Below are 20,104 nucleotides of genomic sequence, written 5' to 3'. Positions count from 1 at the left end.
TTAATTTTCTAATCATTATTATTTGATCCACATGGCTGAATCCATAAATATTCTTGGTAATAATTATTACATTATAATAAATTAATATTTTTTATTTATCCTTAATATGGCAGTTTTTTATTCAATCTCATCTTTCTCTTGATCACTTCCTTTGTCTATTGTGTCTATTCTTATTCGAGGTATTTCGGTTACTCTAGAGCAACAAAAATAAAATTAATAATTTTTAATATTATTAATAATCACAAACATACTTACTGATTATTTCGATTATTGCAAAATAAAAAATTCTGATGATCAATGTCACTGACATCTTTTGGCGAAAGTGAATCTTGGAGTAATGAATTTGGCTCAATGTCAGTCGCTTCATCCGGATCAGATGTTATAGAGCGAACTTCATCCACTGCATAACGACGTCTTTGATTTAATGCATTACCCACTGCTATACATTTCAGTAAAATTACAAAATTATTCAATAGACAATTAAATTTAAAATAATAAACTTTAGATAAATACTTTTTGCAACAGAATTATCTGTACTGCTGAAGCTTTTCATTGGAAATATTTTTTTCCATCTAGCAAATGGTCCAGTTTGTCCTTGGCTTTGTTTTTCAGCAATCTTAAACATCTTTCGTCTTTCCTCGGTTCTTTCATATCGTAATTGGATCTAAGGAGAACCAGATAATTTATTTAATTTCAAAAATCATCAAGACATTGCAAAGAATAGTAACTAATGATAACGTACTTTAAGATCATTATTTGCTTCTCTCAAAGAACTAGCCAGAGAAATCATGTAGTATATAATTAAAGCCATCAAAACAATCAAAGGAATAATGATTCCTGGAGATGCAATGTAATCAAGTGCTCTGTAAAACAAATAATATAATTATTGGTAATTAATTCATTATTAAGGAAGTAATAAAACGGTTTGTAGTTTGCTTTTACTTGTGAATTTTTTTTGGCAGCACATCCTTCAGACTCTGTGATGCAATATAATAAATTCTATAATATCCAGCAAAAGGTCCACAATGCCAAGAAGGTTCTACCCAAACAATGGCATAACCCACCGGCAAGACACACAAGAAGATCATGATAAGTAATAAAGCAAAATAGAAATTATTCGATCGTGAAGCTCTAAATACTATTTCATGTGGCACATTGCATGTCATGACTGCCCAGGATCTCAAGTACATCAGTATTCCTAGCTTAACAAGATTTAAAGCTATTAATCCAGGGCTAAAGAATAGACCCATCCATACCATTCCTTGGTTATTGACAAGATGTAAAATATTTTCTGCTATTTTGAAATCTCCATACTGAGGAAATTGCTTTTCAAGATCCCAACACCACCAAGGGTTCATATATCTTACGAAAAGAGCTCGAAAAAAATCTACTATGAGTGTTGCTATGATTGTTAAAATTAAATCCATCACTGTCAGTTTTGCTAACTCTTGACCAAACATTGTTTCCCAGCAGAGTCTTCGAAGTTTCCTTTTTGTTGTCATATTTAATGATGAAATAGCATCATGGCTAACTGTAAAAATTTTAATTTTATTCAATATTGAACTAGGATTTTAATTAAAAAAGATTATATAAAATTTATTACCTCTAGTATTTCGATATCTTTTAAATTCATGAGATTCCTCATTATCTTGATGAATATCACAAACTCTTGCGAAGCATTGAACAACATTCATTTTAATCTTTGGTTTTCTAGGCTTTCTTGGAGTTGTTGATGTGAATATTTGATTATCTGTAGTTAATTCTATACTTCCTCTGTCTTCAGGAGATTTGTTTTGATTTAATTCTTTGGTAAATAATATTTCTTCGGTGTCTGACCATCTAGAATACTTTTCACTCGTTGTAACTGTAGAACTTTCTACTGTATTTTTTCCTGCTACTGTTGATTCTTTATCTCCATAAGAGAAATCATCAGTATAGCTATCATAGTATTCAAAATTATTCTGAGGAATATTTCTCTCATTATAAACCTCCCACTTAACGTCATCATAAGGAACCAGTGTTTCTTCTTCTTCTTCTTCATCCAATGAAGTTTCAGAAACATTAAATAAATTTATTGCATTATAATCAAGATTATTATTCAAGTTTATCAGATGTTCATCAGGTGCATCACTTATTCGAGGTTCTAAACCATTTTTAAATACAATGGAATGATTTGTTGTCATGTTGGGCATCAACATTAAACTCATCGCAGCAATTGATAATGTTAATGCTGATGATTTTGGTGGTGTTTGAGTTGAGGATTGAAAAGATTTCGAAATAAGATTGGAAAATGATGGTTCAGTACATGGAACAGAGTATTTTTCACAATGTGAAACACTAAAGTTACTTGGAATAAAATTTTTTGGAATCTTAGGTTTAAGACTTTGTAATTCCACTTCCTGAAAATGAACAAATAAGTTAATATTTTTTTGCGAAGTGATGTTGGAAAAATTTACGTTATCAATCTTACCATGTGACTTATCTTGTCAAATAGAGCAAAAATTAATGAGTACAGATTCAATAAATTAAGCACCATAATTCTGTTGAACAATAATTGTAAATGAAAGACATTTTTATTTGCTTGATTGTTATTGGAAATAAATCATTCCTTACCTGGCAAGTTGTAGTCTCAGTTGTTTTCGTGGATGATAATTTTCAAGAAAGCCCAAAATTTCAAAAAAAATTGGAAAAATATATGAAATTAATGACATAACTATGGTAATTTCATTTTGCCTCCACCATCCACTATTGGCATCTATTTGAGTGCTCCTTAGAACTACTTCTACCACTGCATAGGCTGATAATACCAGAAGAGAAATGACTAATAAATTAACTAAAATTCTTACAGTCGTGATTTTCCAGCTGGAATAAAAATAAGTTCAATCATTTTAATACTCTCTTTTTAATAAATTTTATTTAGTGAATCGAATGAATCATCAAATACAAACTGTCCAAGTTTTTTTTCTTTTTCAGCTTCTTCCAACAAAGCTTCTTTGAAGCTTAAAATGTTACTTGAAACTCGGTTGGCAGCTGTCTCAGGATTCCCTATCATAAAATCCCACCCGGTAAATAATTTCCAAGAGAACACACATTCATCTTCCTTTTCTGATAGTTTACTCATTCGTGAATTTTTGGCCATTCTGAAATTGGTATATTTTTAATCAATAAACTATAAACAAAGCTTCAAAGAATATTTATATAATTAATGTTATTTACTTTTGTAGAATGGCAACAAAACTGTAGGTATAAACAACCAAATTAGCAAGAAAATAAGCAAGAGGTAATCGATACCCTCCGTTAGTTGGATCAGAATTCGTATACCAGCCATAAAAAAATGGAGAATGTTTAAGGATTCCTTCAAACTCCCACCAAGTTAAAAAATTCTTTGAGCTATCTACTTCCTCAGGGAATAATATTTTTCGATCTCCAGCTTTATCAATTTTGGCCGTAAGTACTTCAGGAATCACTACAAATGCTGTGAGCGTAAGAAATATAACAAAATTTATCCAAAATAACCAACGTAAAAATATGAAGTACGAAGCAACAGCAGAACCAAAATGAGACTCGATTTCTTTTATTCTAAGCTCCCATGGTATCATCCAGGTTTCTAAATTAATAATTTCTCGTTTACAACGTTGCATTGTCTATAAAAAAAAATACATAGTGTGTAAAATATTTTATTTCATTATTAGAAAGTTTATCTACTTTGGTTTAAAAAGAATTTACTTTACTAAAAAAAATTGATGCTCGTGCTAAAGCATCTCTTGTACTTTTTGTATGTGCAAGTCTTTCTTGAAGAGCACCTTCGTGTTTTCTGATGTACGATTTAGCTTGTCTGACTAATTTTATTTTCTTCTGCAGTGGCCAAGGTTGATATTTAACAGCACTCAATGCTTCTTTGTGGATCTTAAGCTTCTCGAAAATCAGCTCTTGAACCCCATTCTGTCCAATATTCTCATCCTCTTCACCATCCATTGATATTGCTGTACTAAATATTTTTCAGAATTACTATCAAAATTAAAAACAATGCTAAAAAACAAAAAATACTCACTCTCCAGATGATGTGGTAAATACTGAAGATCGTCTTCCAGGTGTATCAACATAATCATCATGAGCAAAAGATGATGATCGTAGTTTTTTTCTTTTACTCAGAGATCTTCGTAATGTCTTTTTATTCAGCATCACTGACACAGATGCTGAATAATCATCACTTTCCCCATTTATTGCTGGATGGGTTTGCCCGAGAGATAAAATTGTTGGTGAAATTGGCATTTCTTCTTGAACACACTCCTCATTTATAACTTTTTTCTCCGGCTCTTTTTGTACTTCTTCCGTGAGAATGAATTTTACTGAAGGCTTTTCGGTTGTTTCCTACATAATTAAAATAATTAAATAAATTTTTTTACTCAATTTACTTTAAACAATAAATTATTTTTAAAATTCTTTTATTCAATAAAGTGTACGAATAAAAAATATAACACTTTCAAGATCAAAAATTTTTGGACGTTTATTTTTCAAACACAAACACGTTTGCCACTCCTCTGGATTTAACTTACATTGAACGAACTCTCAGCTAATCATTCTCTTTTTTCAACTTTGCGTGACAAATATCATTTTATGATTCCCCAAATGATCACGAAAATCACCTCAATAATACCTTTGAAACCCGTCTGCACTGCTGACGTGTTTGAACAAATGGCAAAATAACAAATCCTCTTATAAGGTGATTTGTCAATTACACATAACTTCTTTGAATACATTTCCGTTGGTTTGAAATAATTCATACCAAAATTGATGGAAAAAAGAATGATTAAAAAAACCAACCAAGCTTCATACCTGAATTGGAGTCTCTGACTGAGGAAGATTCTTCGAAAGACGTGGTTTCTTCATTTTCAATATTCCTGCTCCAAAATGATCTTCAGACATTCTCGTAGGTTTTAAAGATATTTTTTTTACTTCTTTTTGTGTTTCTTCATAATACACTTGATAACAAATGGATCCTAGTATCAAGGAAGACTGATTAAAAAAGTACAACAGTTGAGAGATAATTTTTTGTTGATCAACTATTGATTGCAATCAAGGATAAATTGATTTAAAGCAAGAGCAAAATCGTAATTCTTGACGATAAGAAAAAATTTGACTAGAATACTCGACACACCCTTGAAGTTATGTCTGCAATGGTGATAATCTTAACATGTTTCAGTATTTTACTAAAACTTGACGCCGGCGTGCGATGAATTTGCAGCCGCGCCTAGAAGATGGACGTATCCATCAACATACTTTATTTACAGCTGTCACACCCTGGACACTCGGAATTAAATTATGGATAAAAGAATCACTTGTAGACTTATTGATTTACTAATGATTGTGACCTCGTTAAACAGTAGTTAATATCAGCTGCACCTTTCGATGACTCTTATTTTCTTTCAGATAATCATTTGACTTTCTTTCCTGTTGAAAAAAAATAATACAGATTTTATCTATTCATAAGCATGAGGTTGATGAAATGTATCATACCCAGCTGGATCAAAGATAGTATTTAGGTAGAAAGATCATAATCAGATGGAAATAATTGATATTAATATTGATGAAAGTCTAGATTTCTTCAAAGAGAAATTGATGATGTCGACAAGAAAATTAGATCTTTGATTCTGTTACTTCAAAATGTTGATGATTGATAAAAATTAAGAACTCATTGGGGCTCTCAAAGAAATACATTTCATTACTTATAGCATCAATTAAAAAATTTATTCATTTCAATAATCATAGTTTTATCTTCATGAAAATAGTTAAGATCATAAAAAATACATTTTAAAGTAATGTACTTGCATTAAAAAATTCTTCCAGCTAAAAATATTTTTATAATAAAAAAAATTAATGAGAAAAATTGCTTCATTGTCATTTTTTGTTAATTTAAATTTCTTTAGTAAACTTTTCTATAAAGTCTTCTAGTAACAAAACAATTGACTAAAAAGTTTTAATTCATTATTATAACTATTTAGTAGTATGTCGAGCCCAAGTTTTGCGTTGAACTTGACTCATGAGATCATTTCTTGAAGGAAGCCTTGCACTGGTTGTCCTTGATGGTGGTGGTCCACTCGACCTGAGTATAGTAGCAAGTGCATTTTTTGAAGTCGAACTATCGTCATTTATTGATTTTTTTCCTACATCTACTGATGGACTTTCTTGAAGCTTAACATTATTCTGCTTTCCATTATTTTCTAGTCGTCTGCTTTGCTGTGGACTATCTAGAGTTAATGAATTTTGTGGAGGGCAACTAGATCTTTGTGGTTGTTTAAAGAGTGGTCCAGTGTCTGTGTCTCTCACAGCTGGTCCAAGGACGTGTAGAGAGTTTCTTTGACGTTCAAGGGTACGTGTGTCAACACAGGGTAAAGGTTTGATCAGTGTTTGAAGTTCTGAAAGAGGATCTGTAGAGTTTTCAGCAGATGCTGTGTATATTGACATTTTATGTGACATTACTGGAGATGATGTATAACTGTTGGCTTGAGTTACTCGAAGGGACAAACCTACAGGTGATGGTGAACTCTAAAAAATTTGAATATAATGAATGAGGAGTTTTTAAAGGTGAAATAATAATTGCAGTCAGTATGATTTTATCAACAATAACGGTATTAAAAAAATACGTACAGGTAATTTATTATTTGGTGGTAGAAGGAAAGTTGGTGGCTGCATAGTATAAGGTGATGGTGTTGCATAAGGTGACCTTTGAGCTGGATAAGGACTTAAATTGTGAAGTCTCTCCATCAACTGGGCTTGAAATTGTATCTCATCATTGGAAGTATAGAGTGCACTTCGAGCAGGAGCCGTTGTATAAATTTCAGGTGGATAATTGTATGTAAAAGCCTGTGATTCCAACTCCCAAGGTGAATTTTGACCCGGCGTTCGATGTGACTGCTTCGAAGAAAGGTGTATTGTTACGGGTTTAAGATCACACCGTAGAACAATGAGCATTATATTAGTACACAACGATGTTTTGTTTTTGCAGTTTGCTGCGGCGGCTGATGATACTGATTACCTAGCATTTACTGATGTTAAATCCACACATCCCATGCGAAGAACCTGTCGAGCAACAGTCGCGGATACCTCGTGGTAACATGACGGAGCATTGAAGCAAAAACAGTAGTTTATTATTGGATTATGTTAAAAAGCATACAGCCATACAATTTGAAGTTTTTGCTTCCAGTATTGTGATTTACAAATAATTTACAGCTATAAAATTATGAAGATGTTGAAAACTAGTTAATATATATATTCAAAAAAAGCAGAAAATATTTATAAAATATTTGGAGCATGGGCGTACAATTAAAGCTTTAATATTCACACATTTATCAGAATATTATATTTTATTATGTAAAAAATTCTTTAAAAAACATTAGCTAGACAACTACAATAGTTGTTAAAATGAAGTATAAAAATACAAAAATGCACAGATTATTTCTCTAATTGACGTTATCATGACATCATTCGGTAGAGAGTTACCTGGCCGAGATTTGAGAGATCAGGCATTGTAGGAATTTGAGAAGATATTGCATTTCCTGTTAAATTAGCACCTGGTAATGGGGTTGTTGGAGTTCCATGAACTCCTGTAGCACGCTCTTGTTCTCTTAAATGGTTCACTAAAGCACTTATGTGTTCTAAAAGTTCCTTATTCTGAACAAGAAGCTGATGACTCCTCGTCTACAAATAAAATTTAATTCAGATTAAAATAAAGAAATAAATGATTCTCTAATATTTTAGTTTTCTTACTTGAGCTTCGATTCTTGCTGCAGTTTCAGCTGCCAACTGGTCTTGCAAAAGACGTGCGTGAGCTACAGCAGCACGTGTTTGCTGACTCTGTTGCTCTAGACGCTCTCGAAGAAGTTGAACGTCATGTTTCAAAGATCTCAGTTCATTTCCACCTAGCGCTGACAACTCTCCACACTCTGATACTACAGTTCCCTATATAAAAATACTCATTTAAAAAGTATTCAAATAAAAAGGGCTAATTTATCCAACGTAAAAAAATTTAATTACTGATGGAGATTGTCTGATTGGAGATGCTGAGGTCCCATGTGTTCTAAGTATACAAGGCGTAATAGCCGGTGGTGGATCTTGAGCAGGATCTTCTCCATCACCTAACAGCGAAATGTCTTTATGTATGTGAGGAGAAGGGGTCCGAGCAGGTGTAAGATAAGAACGATCATTGATCATCTCATCTTCGTATTCATCTCGACGAAGCAGATGTTCTTCACTACGTTCTCTTACATCCCTGTCTTTTTCAAGCTCTTGTTCTCTTTGTTCAGCATTTAAACTTAATTTATGGCACACTTCGAAAGCCTGACCAACTGTCCTAACTACTCTCATGGCTTGGCTCTGTAACCAAAAAGAATTTTTACATTCATTAACATATGTTATAAATAATAATAATAAGTCATAACTCTATTTTATTTATTATGCGATAATAAATTTTTCAAGTATAAATTATAAAAGCATGTCAGGTTATAAGTCACTGTTTTTACCTCTAATTCTTCATAATTTTCATCTTCTTCAAAAGGATCTTCAACTAAAGAAAGATTAGCAGTTTCTTTATAAGAAGTACTAGAAACAGACTTTGATCTAAAAGAAGGCCTTTTTATTTTTAGAGAACCAAAAAATGATGGTTCTTTAAAGGATAATTTTTTTCTTGGTTTTGTAGCACCAGGAGTTCCAGGTTCTGATATTGTAGGGGTTTGATTGCCATCAGAATTATCATTTACACCGTCTAACGGTGTTGAAACAGGTGATATTATAAGTTTATTCACATTCTTTAACATTTTTTATAAACTGGAGTAAAGACGAAATGTAATAATGAAATTGAAATAAACGTTATAAAAAGTTTACTGTGAATGACGCACGGAATCGTTCATCACCTACATTTGTACTCCAGAAGTTGAGCCAAGGGTACCGAGTAATGAAAATATTTATAAAATAAAATCTCCGTTCATTATTCAGTGATCGTAGTAATATTGAATACACTAAATAGAAAAACGTCACTACACATGAGCGCTAACTGAAGTAGTCAGAGAATAAAAACCACCCAACAGTCTATAGCAGCTATTTTAATAACTGGACTACCTTCTAATGCTTCAGATACTCCTAATACTAGTGCACATCAACGTCAACGTCTCAGCCCACGGATTTTCTAGCGTTAGAAACACGATAAAATAATTCCGGTGCCTATCATCAGACTAGGCAAGCACATGGGCAACAGGAATAATCAACTATGGGACGTTAAAACGTCATTGAAATTATTGAAATACGCACAAAAGTTAAGCTACAAGAAGATTGTAAATGTTTTATTAATAACCTCCGCTCAAAACTGTACAGTTTCTTCAATCTGTACTTGCTTGCCGTCCACTGTTGAGCATTCGGGATAATCATTCGCGTAAAGCAACTCTTTTTGGCAGCGACGTTCACCTGGTCTTGTACGAAATTCTTCTACAACTGTAGTTTTACTCTGATGCTTTGCTTATTTATAGGGTTGTTGTAACGTCAGCTATCAGATATAAAATGAAATCTTTCTCGGAACAATTGTAAATTAATTGTGTTATTCAGAATGACATTAAAAATGTAATTTTTAAATATTTTCATTTCAATTATTTTTGGATATATCTTTTTTACTCTGCTGAAAACATTCTTACCTTTTTGTTCGATTTAAATACGTTGCATTTGAATGAATTACTGTTTTCATCGCGAGCGATGTAACTGAATATCTTTAGATCATGGCTATCGTGGGAGACATAGAATATTCTGAAAATAGAATATTAAAATCAATCTCATTAATTGCTTCGGTGACAAGTCTATGCTTTGAAAATATAGGATAATAAAATACCTGTAGATTGGATAGTGCATTTGGAATGCTTTATTTTCATCTATCCATTGTTGTTTTTTCTGAAAAATTTATTGCAATTGTTATTCATTGAAACTAATTTTATTTTTTATTAAATTTTATTACTTAATAAACTACACCTTTTTTTTTTTTAATATACCTTTTTCTTGCGAAGAGTTACTTTGACGCCATCAACCGAAACTTCAAGAGTTACTTTCTTCTTTTTAATTCCTTTTGACTTGAATTCATACTAAAAAATGCACATAAATTTTAATACATTTCATATTACTTCTTACGTTTATTGCATTAAGTGATGTAATAGACTATGCATTTTGTTAACATTTTTTTTTTTTTACTATTCATGGAAAAACTTACTCGGATCCGACGCATCGCAGCTACTATCTCCACTCGACTGGTAGGTCGAGGAACTTCCATCGATCCAATAAACTATAAAAAAAATGTTAATAGTTACTCTCTAACAGTAAACTTTAGAAGAAAAAAAATTACAGTGATAGAGGAACATTCCATTTATGCTACAACCAGACAAGGGAATCAAATGAATCTCATCATCAACCAAAAAAAGTAGCAAGATAGAATTATTGACTTTCTAAAAAACTTTTAAAAAATTTTCTATAATCTTGCACTCTAAAATGAACATGTGAGCAAAATGACACCACTTATGTATGGTTGTATGATAGAACAAAAATATCTTCTTCCTCGACAGCGGCCTCATTGTTCAAATGAGGTGTTTTCTCTGTTACCATTAAACCATCATTTGAAACATAGTTGATATAATAAAAAACTTTTATTATCTTTGAAAAATTGAGGTAAATGTTGAGTTTTTTATGATTTAATACATAATTACAGTCTAATTTTTTATTTTTACTGCTAAAAAATAAAGCAAACTGGAGATAATAAAATTTCTTTTTGTTATACATTCGAAAATGATTTGAAAAAAAATAATTAAGAATTTCCGTGGATTGTTTATATTTTCTTTCTGGTTATTTCAGTACAATACTGTCATTACGAAGTAGACCGGAGTAATGTTCATTTTTTTATGACATAATTACTCATAATTTTTCACACTATGGTAATTTAATTGATAAATTTACGTAGTACAACTTTTGTCTTTTAAAATCCTTTTTTATTTGATTAATTCTTTTATATGAGTGCAGTTTTTTTGATTCTAATTGAAGGATTATTTTGGAGTAGAATTTAATACCTTTGCATGGAATACAATTCCACGATGAAAAGCTTCTTCGCTGTGCAGAGAAACCTTTGTATCGTAATCATCATTGTGAACAAGATTGTACTGCTTTTTAGAGGGCATGCTTGGCCCATACCAGGTGTATTAAATTATAAATTAAGTACGCTGAAACAAAGTTGAATCCAATTATTATTTAGTAAGTCAATATATTCAATTAAGTTAATTAACATGCTGATAGTTTCTTAGATTGAAGGTTTTTTTGTTGTTGAACAAATGTATTCAATTCTTTATCCAAGAATGAGTAATTACCAGGCATTGGAGTTTTCAAAGACAAAACAATTATTATATAGAATTAAAGTGATAAAAATGTGTCATGCTGGTAACTAAAAAAATATTATATTACAATGATTTATCGTACAAATAAAATGATTAAGACCGAGATGATCTGACAGAACAAAAGAGTTTCAAATAATCGGCTACATCGAGCCATGAGGTTGAAATTCCACTGCGAAGATGCACCTTTATACGCACACCTGAATCAAACAGCGTTCACATTAGAATTCAAGGACAGTATTTGAAGTATTGAAGGCCAATGAATTGAGTATTGAATCTGCTTGATACTTAACTAGTCTTGGAACTAGTTTTTCAAAGAAAAACTCCATTTCCTCCCATAGAAATTGTTCTTATTTAAAAATTCACAATTCTTAGTGAAAGTAATTTCAAGGTCAGGTTTCTTGGGTGTTCTCAAGATTCTGTGAACGATGCTTAATATCAAACGGTGGATAGTCAGAGGGGCTTCAGTCTCTTATATTATTATATACCCACACATTCACGTGATTCCGTAGTGTTGTAGACTCATGCATGCGTGGTCACACACCATCTCAGGAGATCTCTCCCTTCTTGTGTCTGAATGACGGTGTAGCAAGGAATCAGACTTTCCTTCTTTCTCGACAGTGTAAGCAGGGGAAAAATGATAATGTACCAACGAGAATGCAAGTAATAATCTTCTCGATGATGGAGCTTAAGTGTCAGTCACCATAGCGAATCATTTCGTGCTCTTTGGTTAGATAGCAATTATCGAATGTGCTTTCATTTCTATCTATTTTTCAATTTTCCATACATTCTCGCTCCACTTGCTCCCAGTTTTCTGCTACACGCACACACACGCCGTTTCTTGTTCTTCTGGCGGCTATGAAACCAAGGTTGAACGGCCCGAGATACAAAGGGGAACGAACTTACATCGTTTTCAAACAAAAAAAATCTATTACTGAAGAATAACAGCAATGATTATGATAAAAAGTTAAGTTCATTAACAAACTACCTTTAATCACAATTATTTTCTCACAATTATTTTAAATCATTTCCCCTACGCTTCAAAAATTTATTCTTTCAAGTATCCTTTTTTTTTTTTAAAAAGTTACTCATGTTTATATTTTTTTTTGAATTATAAACAATTTTTGTCAAGTTAAAAACGTCTTTTTGGAATTTTATTTTAAAAATGATTTTAAACCGGAATTACTGTCAGTTAGAATGTCAAGTTTCTTTGAAGCGTGGTACAGGATTTATTCTATAAGTTACAAGTACGTAAACATTTCCAATCGCGAGTAAAACTTCTAACAGACTAAACTAAAGAAGCAACCTGGACATTCTTAGCTCAATCCAGCTCAATCCCAGAGCCGTTGAAAAAAAAAAACATTTGAGTGGTGGACGATTGGTGCCATAGATTCTACTAGAGGTCACTGCAGACTGTCGTCGGTGAGAAAGTTTACTCGGTTACCAATCAAGTATATTTTCTCTTTTATCAGTTGAGAAAACTGAAACGCAAAAAAAAACAAAAGCCGGCGTAACGACGCTTTGTCGTCATCATTTTTTGAAAGTTCATTATTTCTTTGCTCGTAATTAATTAAAATCCGTGTTGTAATGAATAAAAATAATAACGTGAAATAATAATTATGTTCCCGTTAAACCTAACCACACTTTTAACCTATTACGAAATAATTTTTCATTGTTACCGAATATATATTGTTCAAAAGCGTTAATTGTTGTAACAACATTTATGAGACCGGAGTCTGTTAATAATAATTAGTTGTATATAATTTTAATATAATGATTTAATTCATTATCAATTAGATAATAACCTATAAATATTAGAGTATTGTACTCCAATGTAATAATAGATAATGGCTATCTATTATGTTCTTGAAAGAATAATCATTTTTCGACGTCAAGTTAAGCTTGAAGAAAAATAACCTATTTCAATTTTTTTTGCAACTTTAAACAAGTTAGTACTTTAATAAAAATAAACATCAATAATAATGGTTGATTGAAATATTTGTTTTAAAAATAGACACTAAACTAAAATTGTTTTCATTTGTACAGTGAGGATTCAAGTTCCAGTTTACAATCACTTTCCTATCTATAGAAGCTTTTTATTGTCTTCTTCAAACTCATCGATATCTAGGTTCATAGGTATGTTATGAAAGCCTTTAATATAAAAAGTTATGTCCTTTTAAGATGATGGTGGGTGTTTATTGATTGTCTAGTATTAATTTTTTATTATTAAACAACCATTTACTAATGAATAACCATCAGCAAATAATTGCATATTTAATTTACTCAGCGGAAACGTAGAATAGGTCCTTATTATATATATCACATTGAATACCTCTTGATCGAAAGAAGCTATTTATCTGTCTTAGAAGTGTGGTAATCTCGGTACCATCTCCTCTTTAGCCCTAATTAACTTGACTTAATTAATATGAGTGGGCTATTAGGATAAATTAACACCTTTGACAGTTTGATTCTGATAGAGAGCTTCTTGCTTTTATCTTACCTAAGACATTGAATAGAGATTGGACAAAGTTAGTTCGGTACAATATATTCTATGTAATACCAAATAAACATAATAAGAATTTTATTTACTAATAAAATAAAATCATTTTAGGGGTTATTATTTAATATAATTAAGCTCTAAATGATTTTATTTATGAAAAGCATAAACTCTTTCGAAGTAACTCATAACTTCTATCAGTAAATAAATTAAATAGATTGCAAATACTAATAATATAATTTTTCATGTTGTAAATTTAAGAAATTATACTTGAGTTTAGAAAAGATAAATTTTAAGTAGTTTACTTTATTCAATTGTTTTTCTTCTAGATGTGATTTAAAACTTTGTTATTTATATATTTACATGTTTCAGTACTCAATATAATTGAGCTAAAGTAAATTATATATAAAACTTTATTATTGACGTACTGATAGTTGTCACTTCGTTTATTATTTGTTCGATAATACCTCACATGAATTACTATTTTTAGTCAAGTATATCCAATCTAGAGAATGCTACTGACATATTGTTAGTTGAATAATATGCATATACTTAGAACAATGATATTTAGTATGACTAGTGGGAATTATAGTAATTATATTAAATTATACCCATCATGCAAATAAAAGGCTATAACTTTTGTTTAAATGCACATATGAACACCTGAAAAAAAACTTAAATTTTCCAACTTTAAGATGCTTTTTAGAGTTTTTAATTTACATTGATGTTCTGGAAAATTGTAGTAGAAAAGAGAGGAGTTGAAGAGTCTTCACATTTTATTTTATTTTTACTTTTATCTTTTTAATCAACAACAATTTTTCTCTTCATTGAATATCGTATTTCATTTCTATTTTAATTAGTTCAGAAAATTCTTTTTAAGATAAATATTCATAAACTCAAGTACTTGATGGTATAAAAGAATATTTATTTTTTCTATGTGGTTAGTCTTGACAAAGATTGTTAATCAGTTATTATGTTAAATCAAGGATGATATCTCAAATTGCTTTTACCTGTTTTTAAAGTTTAAAGATCAAAGTACTTCTATTCAGTCCTTTACTCGTTGGACAAATAAGAAAAATCTCTTTAGCATAAAAATGTCTTGTTCCCTCGAGATAGCAGTGATATTAAATCTACACCATGGTATTAGATAGCAAGTAGACAAATACCACATTTTATTTTTAGTAGAAAAGCGACGAATAACCCTCATTTTAGTAAGCGCATTTGACGCTAAAGCTTATCGCCACCTACACGTCTTTCGTTTCATCATGCTCATTCTATCTTCGTGTATTCAAGTAAATCATTGCGTTTAAATCTTCCAGTGATATTGTCCAGTGTTTGGAGTATTCCACTATTGGAGTATTAATACTTGATATTACTAAAATAAAAATATTATGTAACCAAACTAAATTTCACTGAATAAGATGGGGCTATAGAAATAGCTCTGAAAAGTGAACATATTGCTATATTTATGTGATTTTTTTTCCTCTTGCTTAAATTGCAGAAAACTTCCGTAGGGCATTCTCTGAAATTCTCTTTCACGTTTCTACTCTTCATTTTTTAGCTTCTTTTTTTTTTTTATTTACTAGTAGAACCTTTTTTTTCTTCTTGTTTTATTCAGCAAAAGATTTGACATGTTTAAAGTATTAATTATTTATCAATTCATGTTTCGTGCCATAGAAATATTCCGCAAGAGGACGACACACTGCCGAATAATGTTCAGTTACATGTATATGTATTACAATCAATCTGGTGTTATTTTAACAAACAGACTCAAAAGAGAGAAATGGAGAACTAGGGTCATGAGAAAATCAATGAGAACAGTTGCAGGGAAATATTTTCTAAGGGGAAAAATTCTAGCGAATGTAATCCTATGATTTAAGTTAATGTCCTAGGGTTGTAAGGAAACGATATAATTAATTGGTTTAATTCTGCTACTGACCGAAATTTCTTCCAATAGATTTTTTACGTCTTGGTTTTGTTTTTTTTTTTGTTTTCAAGATACATTTTCTTGCTGCTGGGAATTTTTTTTTCAAATGAGAAATATTACGTTTTCAGGAGAAATCGAACAAGGAGGAGATTGTGTAGTAAAACGAATGAAACTTGTCTAGGAAAAGTAATAGTTGGAAAAATTTTTTCGAAATAATCACAATAAATTCATGGAAATAGAAGTCGTTTGAGTTTGATATGAAGACATTTTTTTTTCTTTTCAACAAAAAAAATTCTGAATTCACAACATTAATTTGATAATCTCGATTATTTTATTTATAATTATTTTTTTTTTTTTTAGAAATCTCTAGGGAAATTTTTATTATCAACTAGCCTATGTCTGCGACTCTGTCTGTGTAGATACTTTTTGATTGTTATAAACAGTAATATCTTATTTATTTATAACAATTGTTATCAATTATTGTCCATCAGATGAGTTTGAGTAGGCAGAGAAATCAAAACTGTTCTAATATATACCTGATCTTCATTCTGTGACATTAAATAAAAATTTATTTCTTTGTGATTCCATAAATAAATCCCCTGCCTACGACTTTAATAATTCTTATCACGAATGGGAATCTTTTAATGGTGATTAGAAAATCCTCAATAATTCTAGTCACAAGCATTGTATATACAGCCTCCATTGACCATATGCTAATCTATTGTCATAAAAACAGTTCCTTGTAAATACAAATGTCTACACGAGCAGAGGGAATGATTCTTCATTATCTTCCCTCTAGAACAGTCTTCATATCACGACGATATTACCTTTCCGGTATGCTCATTTTTCCGGGAACACGAAGCGATTAAACCGTGTTCGCCATTCTGCTATCTGGTTCTATTGTAAAATATCCTTTGCTATTAATGTGGCGGAAATACGTATATGAAAATATAAATATCAAAAGAGAAGGATCAAAATACAGTGCTTTTCAAAAGTTAGTTTAAATATTCAGGTGAAAATTCTCAGGTATTCTCTCTTCAATATATATTTATGGAGTATTGTGAGTTGAAATAAAAACTGTGTTGTTGAAGTCGAATGAAAATATCTTACTAACGACAGTCTTTTTAATTTTCCAGTGCAAATCCAAGTGTATTATTCTTTTAAATACTTTTAACACGTTAAGCCTATTCAATGTTTAATCATCTACAGTTTGCTTACAAACATTTTACATTGAACACACTTTATGCGTGTTATTTTAACACTTTTGTGAAATCTGAGGATTTGCAGAGTAGAGTCGAATGATATGATTTTTTGCGCCGAATGAAAAAACTAAGAAGAAGAAAACTAATCGATTTTCACATTTCATGAACAGTGTTATTTTTCATTACTTATATAATTTTAACTAAAAAGAGGCAAACTAGCCAATTTTCGTTACTTTCCATTGGGAAATCAGTCGTATGGATCTCTAGGTTCGCACCTGGACTAAATAATTTTTAAGTTAAATTACACCTGTTTATAGTTTGTTATTAAATTCCGTTTAAGATGCCTTAGAAGGTAGCACAGGTTTAATATATGAGCGACTACTGTAACTTGGTGAAGTGATGGAGGCCATCCTCTTACACCCTTGGAAGTCACTAAATGTAGTTACAAAAGCCTCAATGATGTTAAACAAATTTCACAACTTGAATATTGAATATTAGAGATACCTTTGTGGATGAGAACAAACTTGTAGGAATAAGATATTGACGTTTTATTAAAACTTAAATTATTCCTGAATAAATAAGAACTTTATTAAAACTAAGGTTGTTTTGGAACTATTTACTAGTAAAAAAAAAAAAAAGGATACTTAAAAAGCATTATACTTTTAATCATGAATTCTTGTAAACTTGCAACCAATGCAACAAGCTCATGCTTTATAAATTTTTAGTATCAAGCTTGAAACGTATTTTCTTCATTAAAAATAAAGTATTTTAATATTTAAAATCACAAAACAACTACTAGTTACATAAAGAATATATGAATTTTTTTTTTTTATTGATATCGTTTTGTTTTAATATGAATTTATTTAATATTTATATTTGAAAATAAGCTTTAAAAGCTTTTATGCTTTTACAAAGTTAAATTTTAATGTAATATTAAATGATGTTATGTTCAAAAGTAGCTAAATAAATTACCACAAAGTTTAGTATCGATTGTTATCCAATTTTTAAATAATAAAATTATGTTTAATTTAATTAGAGCTTTAGAGAATTTAATTGCGAATAAAAGAACTCTTGAGAAACAATAGAGCTTCTCAAGTTATTGTAGGAAACTTTCTAAAAAATTAGTTTTCAAAAAACGCGTTAAAAGTTTTTAAAACAACACTTGTACCAACAAGAATGAACATTTTTACAAACTTACTTAAAACGTAAAAACTTTTAAGCAAAGCCTTATGGATATATATTTTAAAAGAATTAAAGTTAAAATATGTCCAAATAATAAAACTTTTGTTTTTTTTTTAAATGGTTTAATGATAATATTTTATTATTAAAAAAGAAAAAATTATTTCTAGTAAATAAACATTTTATCGCTTTGATATTGAGGCAATATTTACTGAATTAATATTCGTGAAGAAAAAAAAAATGAATTTACGTAATTAAATACGGAATTAATTAATTTAAATAATATATTTGCTCGGTATAATAAATTTTCAAACAAGTAATTAAATTAACGTGCTATTGGATTTTTACTCTCGAAATGTTTCGAATACATATCGCTATTTTTCTAGCTCTCATGCAAGTAAAAGATATATTTTAGAAAAAAAATATCGGTTTCACCTCCTGTCGGACTTAAGCTCTTTTACTCTACTACATTATCAAGTTCATGACAGAATCGGAAAATTCTTAAAAAAAAATTAAAAAAAAAAATTCGAATGGTTATTTCTAAAAATTAATTATTGTAAAGCAAAAAAAAATCCAACACTATCTATTCAATGTTTTTTTTTTGTTTTTTTATTAGTATCAACGATAAGATAGGTGTCACGCAACAAATCTTAATAAAAGATGGATTAATAAATTTGAAACAGTGAGCAAACTTGAAAATTTTATTGAGTGAATAAAAAATAGCAGTAATAAGTTTATTTTTTTTTTTCTCTGATTTCTGTCAAAATAAAAAATGAGCTTACGAACTAGTAGATATTTGTTTTAAGACAGGAAGCCAATATTTAAATGAAATGGAATCGAATTACAAGGAAATATAGAAATAAAAAATAAAGTAAAGAATAATAAAACAACAACAACAAACTGAAGGATTTGTGAAAAAGTTTTGAGACAAACACATCAATCATTTTTCTTATTACTTGAATTCCGTTATGTAATAATATACGAAATTTTTTAAATTAAAAGATAGATCAATTTTTTTTTATTGATTTATTTTTATCGTGTAAAGTTTTTTAAGTAAAAGCAACTGAGGTCATGTGATTTTTATCGCTCCTGTTTCTCTCGTTCTCCTGCAACCTGGTAATACAGAGTTTACGCTACTAGTTTAACGAGCGTGAACGAAGTATGTCGGAAAATTCCGAAGTGATATTGCGCAAGTCTAACCAACCATTGTAGCGCTCCGACAATGCAGAAGGTACAAGGATATCGGGATACTTGTAAACAGTTTCATCAATATTGTTTCGTTTATATATTAACAATAACATAAATTAATTTAAAAATAACAATGTCTGAACAATTTCATATCAGAATTTGATAAATTATAGTGTTACGAAATAATTAATTAAAATCAATTTGTCGAAATATCTTGTGTGGCATCAATAATTCTGTGTGGCTGCATTGTTTATTTTCGTTAATTTCAATTTTCTTGCGATTGAAGTGAGTTAGTGAGATGTTGTAGCAGTAGTTTATTTATTTCTTTCTTTACTCAAAGTGATAATTAATATTTTAAATTATTCTTTTTGGTTGTTATCAAATAGTCAACTAGTTTGTTGAAAAATATTTTTTTGTTCACCACCTGTATATCTATATAGTTGAGCAATTACAGTAGAAGTACAACGTACTGTTTGAAGCATTGTTTTTTTTTCTTATCGTAAGACTCTCTTTATACATTCAAGTAGTTTACCTTTAGATATTAATAAATTTTAATAGTATGCTTTGCGTATGTTATTTATTACCTTTGTGTGTGAAAACACAATTAATCAAAATAATAAGTTTTTGTTTATTTACCTATAGTTGAGTTATTAGTGACAAGCTTATTTGTATTTTAGTATTTTACAAATAATCAAGCATTTAT

At 30.0% G+C, this 20,104-nt stretch overlaps 3 protein-coding genes across 13 annotated transcripts in view; 1 reads left to right on the top strand and 2 right to left on the bottom strand.

Moving 5' to 3' along the window:
- Window positions 1–40: 40 nt before the first annotated feature.
- Window positions 41–4,926, bottom strand: Tmc (Transmembrane channel-like). Its single transcript, XM_035091774.1, has 14 exons — window positions 4,837–4,926; window positions 4,052–4,371; window positions 3,727–3,988; window positions 3,217–3,644; window positions 2,949–3,140; window positions 2,614–2,862; window positions 2,471–2,540; window positions 2,132–2,399; window positions 1,604–2,035; window positions 943–1,531; window positions 743–863; window positions 514–664; window positions 256–439; window positions 41–193 (listed from the first exon to the last, which is right to left on the bottom strand). The coding sequence occupies exons 1-14, from the start codon at window positions 4,924–4,926 to the stop codon at window positions 118–120; spliced, it is 3,432 nt and encodes a 1,143-aa protein (XP_034947665.1). The 3' UTR covers window positions 41–117.
- Window positions 4,927–5,850: 924 nt separating this feature from the next.
- On the bottom strand, window positions 5,851–12,715 carry LOC118071663 (carboxyl-terminal PDZ ligand of neuronal nitric oxide synthase protein-like). 6 transcript variants are annotated; one of them, XM_035090929.1, is made up of 12 exons: window positions 11,702–11,844; window positions 11,494–11,608; window positions 11,091–11,240; window positions 10,244–10,315; window positions 10,029–10,118; window positions 9,872–9,930; window positions 9,681–9,789; window positions 8,035–8,373; window positions 7,768–7,959; window positions 7,501–7,698; window positions 6,649–6,915; window positions 5,851–6,546 (listed from the first exon to the last, which is right to left on the bottom strand). In XM_035090929.1, the coding sequence occupies exons 3-12, from the start codon at window positions 11,196–11,198 to the stop codon at window positions 5,995–5,997; spliced, it is 1,986 nt and encodes a 661-aa protein (XP_034946820.1). In that variant the 5' UTR covers window positions 11,199–11,240; window positions 11,494–11,608; window positions 11,702–11,844; the 3' UTR covers window positions 5,851–5,994. The 6 variants fall into 6 exon arrangements, with proteins under 6 accessions (XP_034946820.1, XP_034946819.1, XP_034946822.1 ...); XM_035090928.1 differs by lacking the exons at window positions 11,494–11,608; window positions 11,702–11,844 and adding an exon at window positions 11,901–12,715; XM_035090931.1 differs by lacking the exons at window positions 11,494–11,608; window positions 11,702–11,844 and adding an exon at window positions 11,901–12,715 and having other exon boundaries at window positions 6,649–6,912.
- Window positions 12,716–12,927: 212 nt separating this feature from the next.
- Syt7 (Synaptotagmin 7) overlaps window positions 12,928–20,104 on the top strand; it is a 49,697-nt gene continuing 42,520 nt past the window's right edge. The window contains exons 1-2 of one of the 6 annotated variants that reach the window (XM_035090940.1): window positions 12,928–13,356; window positions 13,455–13,544. The gene's annotated coding sequence lies outside the window, so the exon portion shown is untranslated. Of the gene's footprint in view, window positions 13,357–13,454; window positions 13,545–16,733; window positions 16,859–19,391; window positions 19,687–20,104 lie in introns of those variants that run through there. The other 5 variants (XM_035090941.1, XM_035090936.1, XM_035090935.1 and 2 more) reach the window with 5 other exon arrangements.

Source organism: Chelonus insularis, unplaced genomic scaffold (genome assembly GCF_013357705.1).
Source record: "Chelonus insularis isolate UGA/USDA-ARS -01 unplaced genomic scaffold, ASM1335770v1 contig_88_pilon, whole genome shotgun sequence".
Lineage (NCBI taxonomy): Eukaryota > Metazoa > Arthropoda > Insecta > Hymenoptera > Braconidae > Chelonus > Chelonus insularis.
This window is presented reverse-complemented; position numbering and strand designations above follow the sequence as displayed.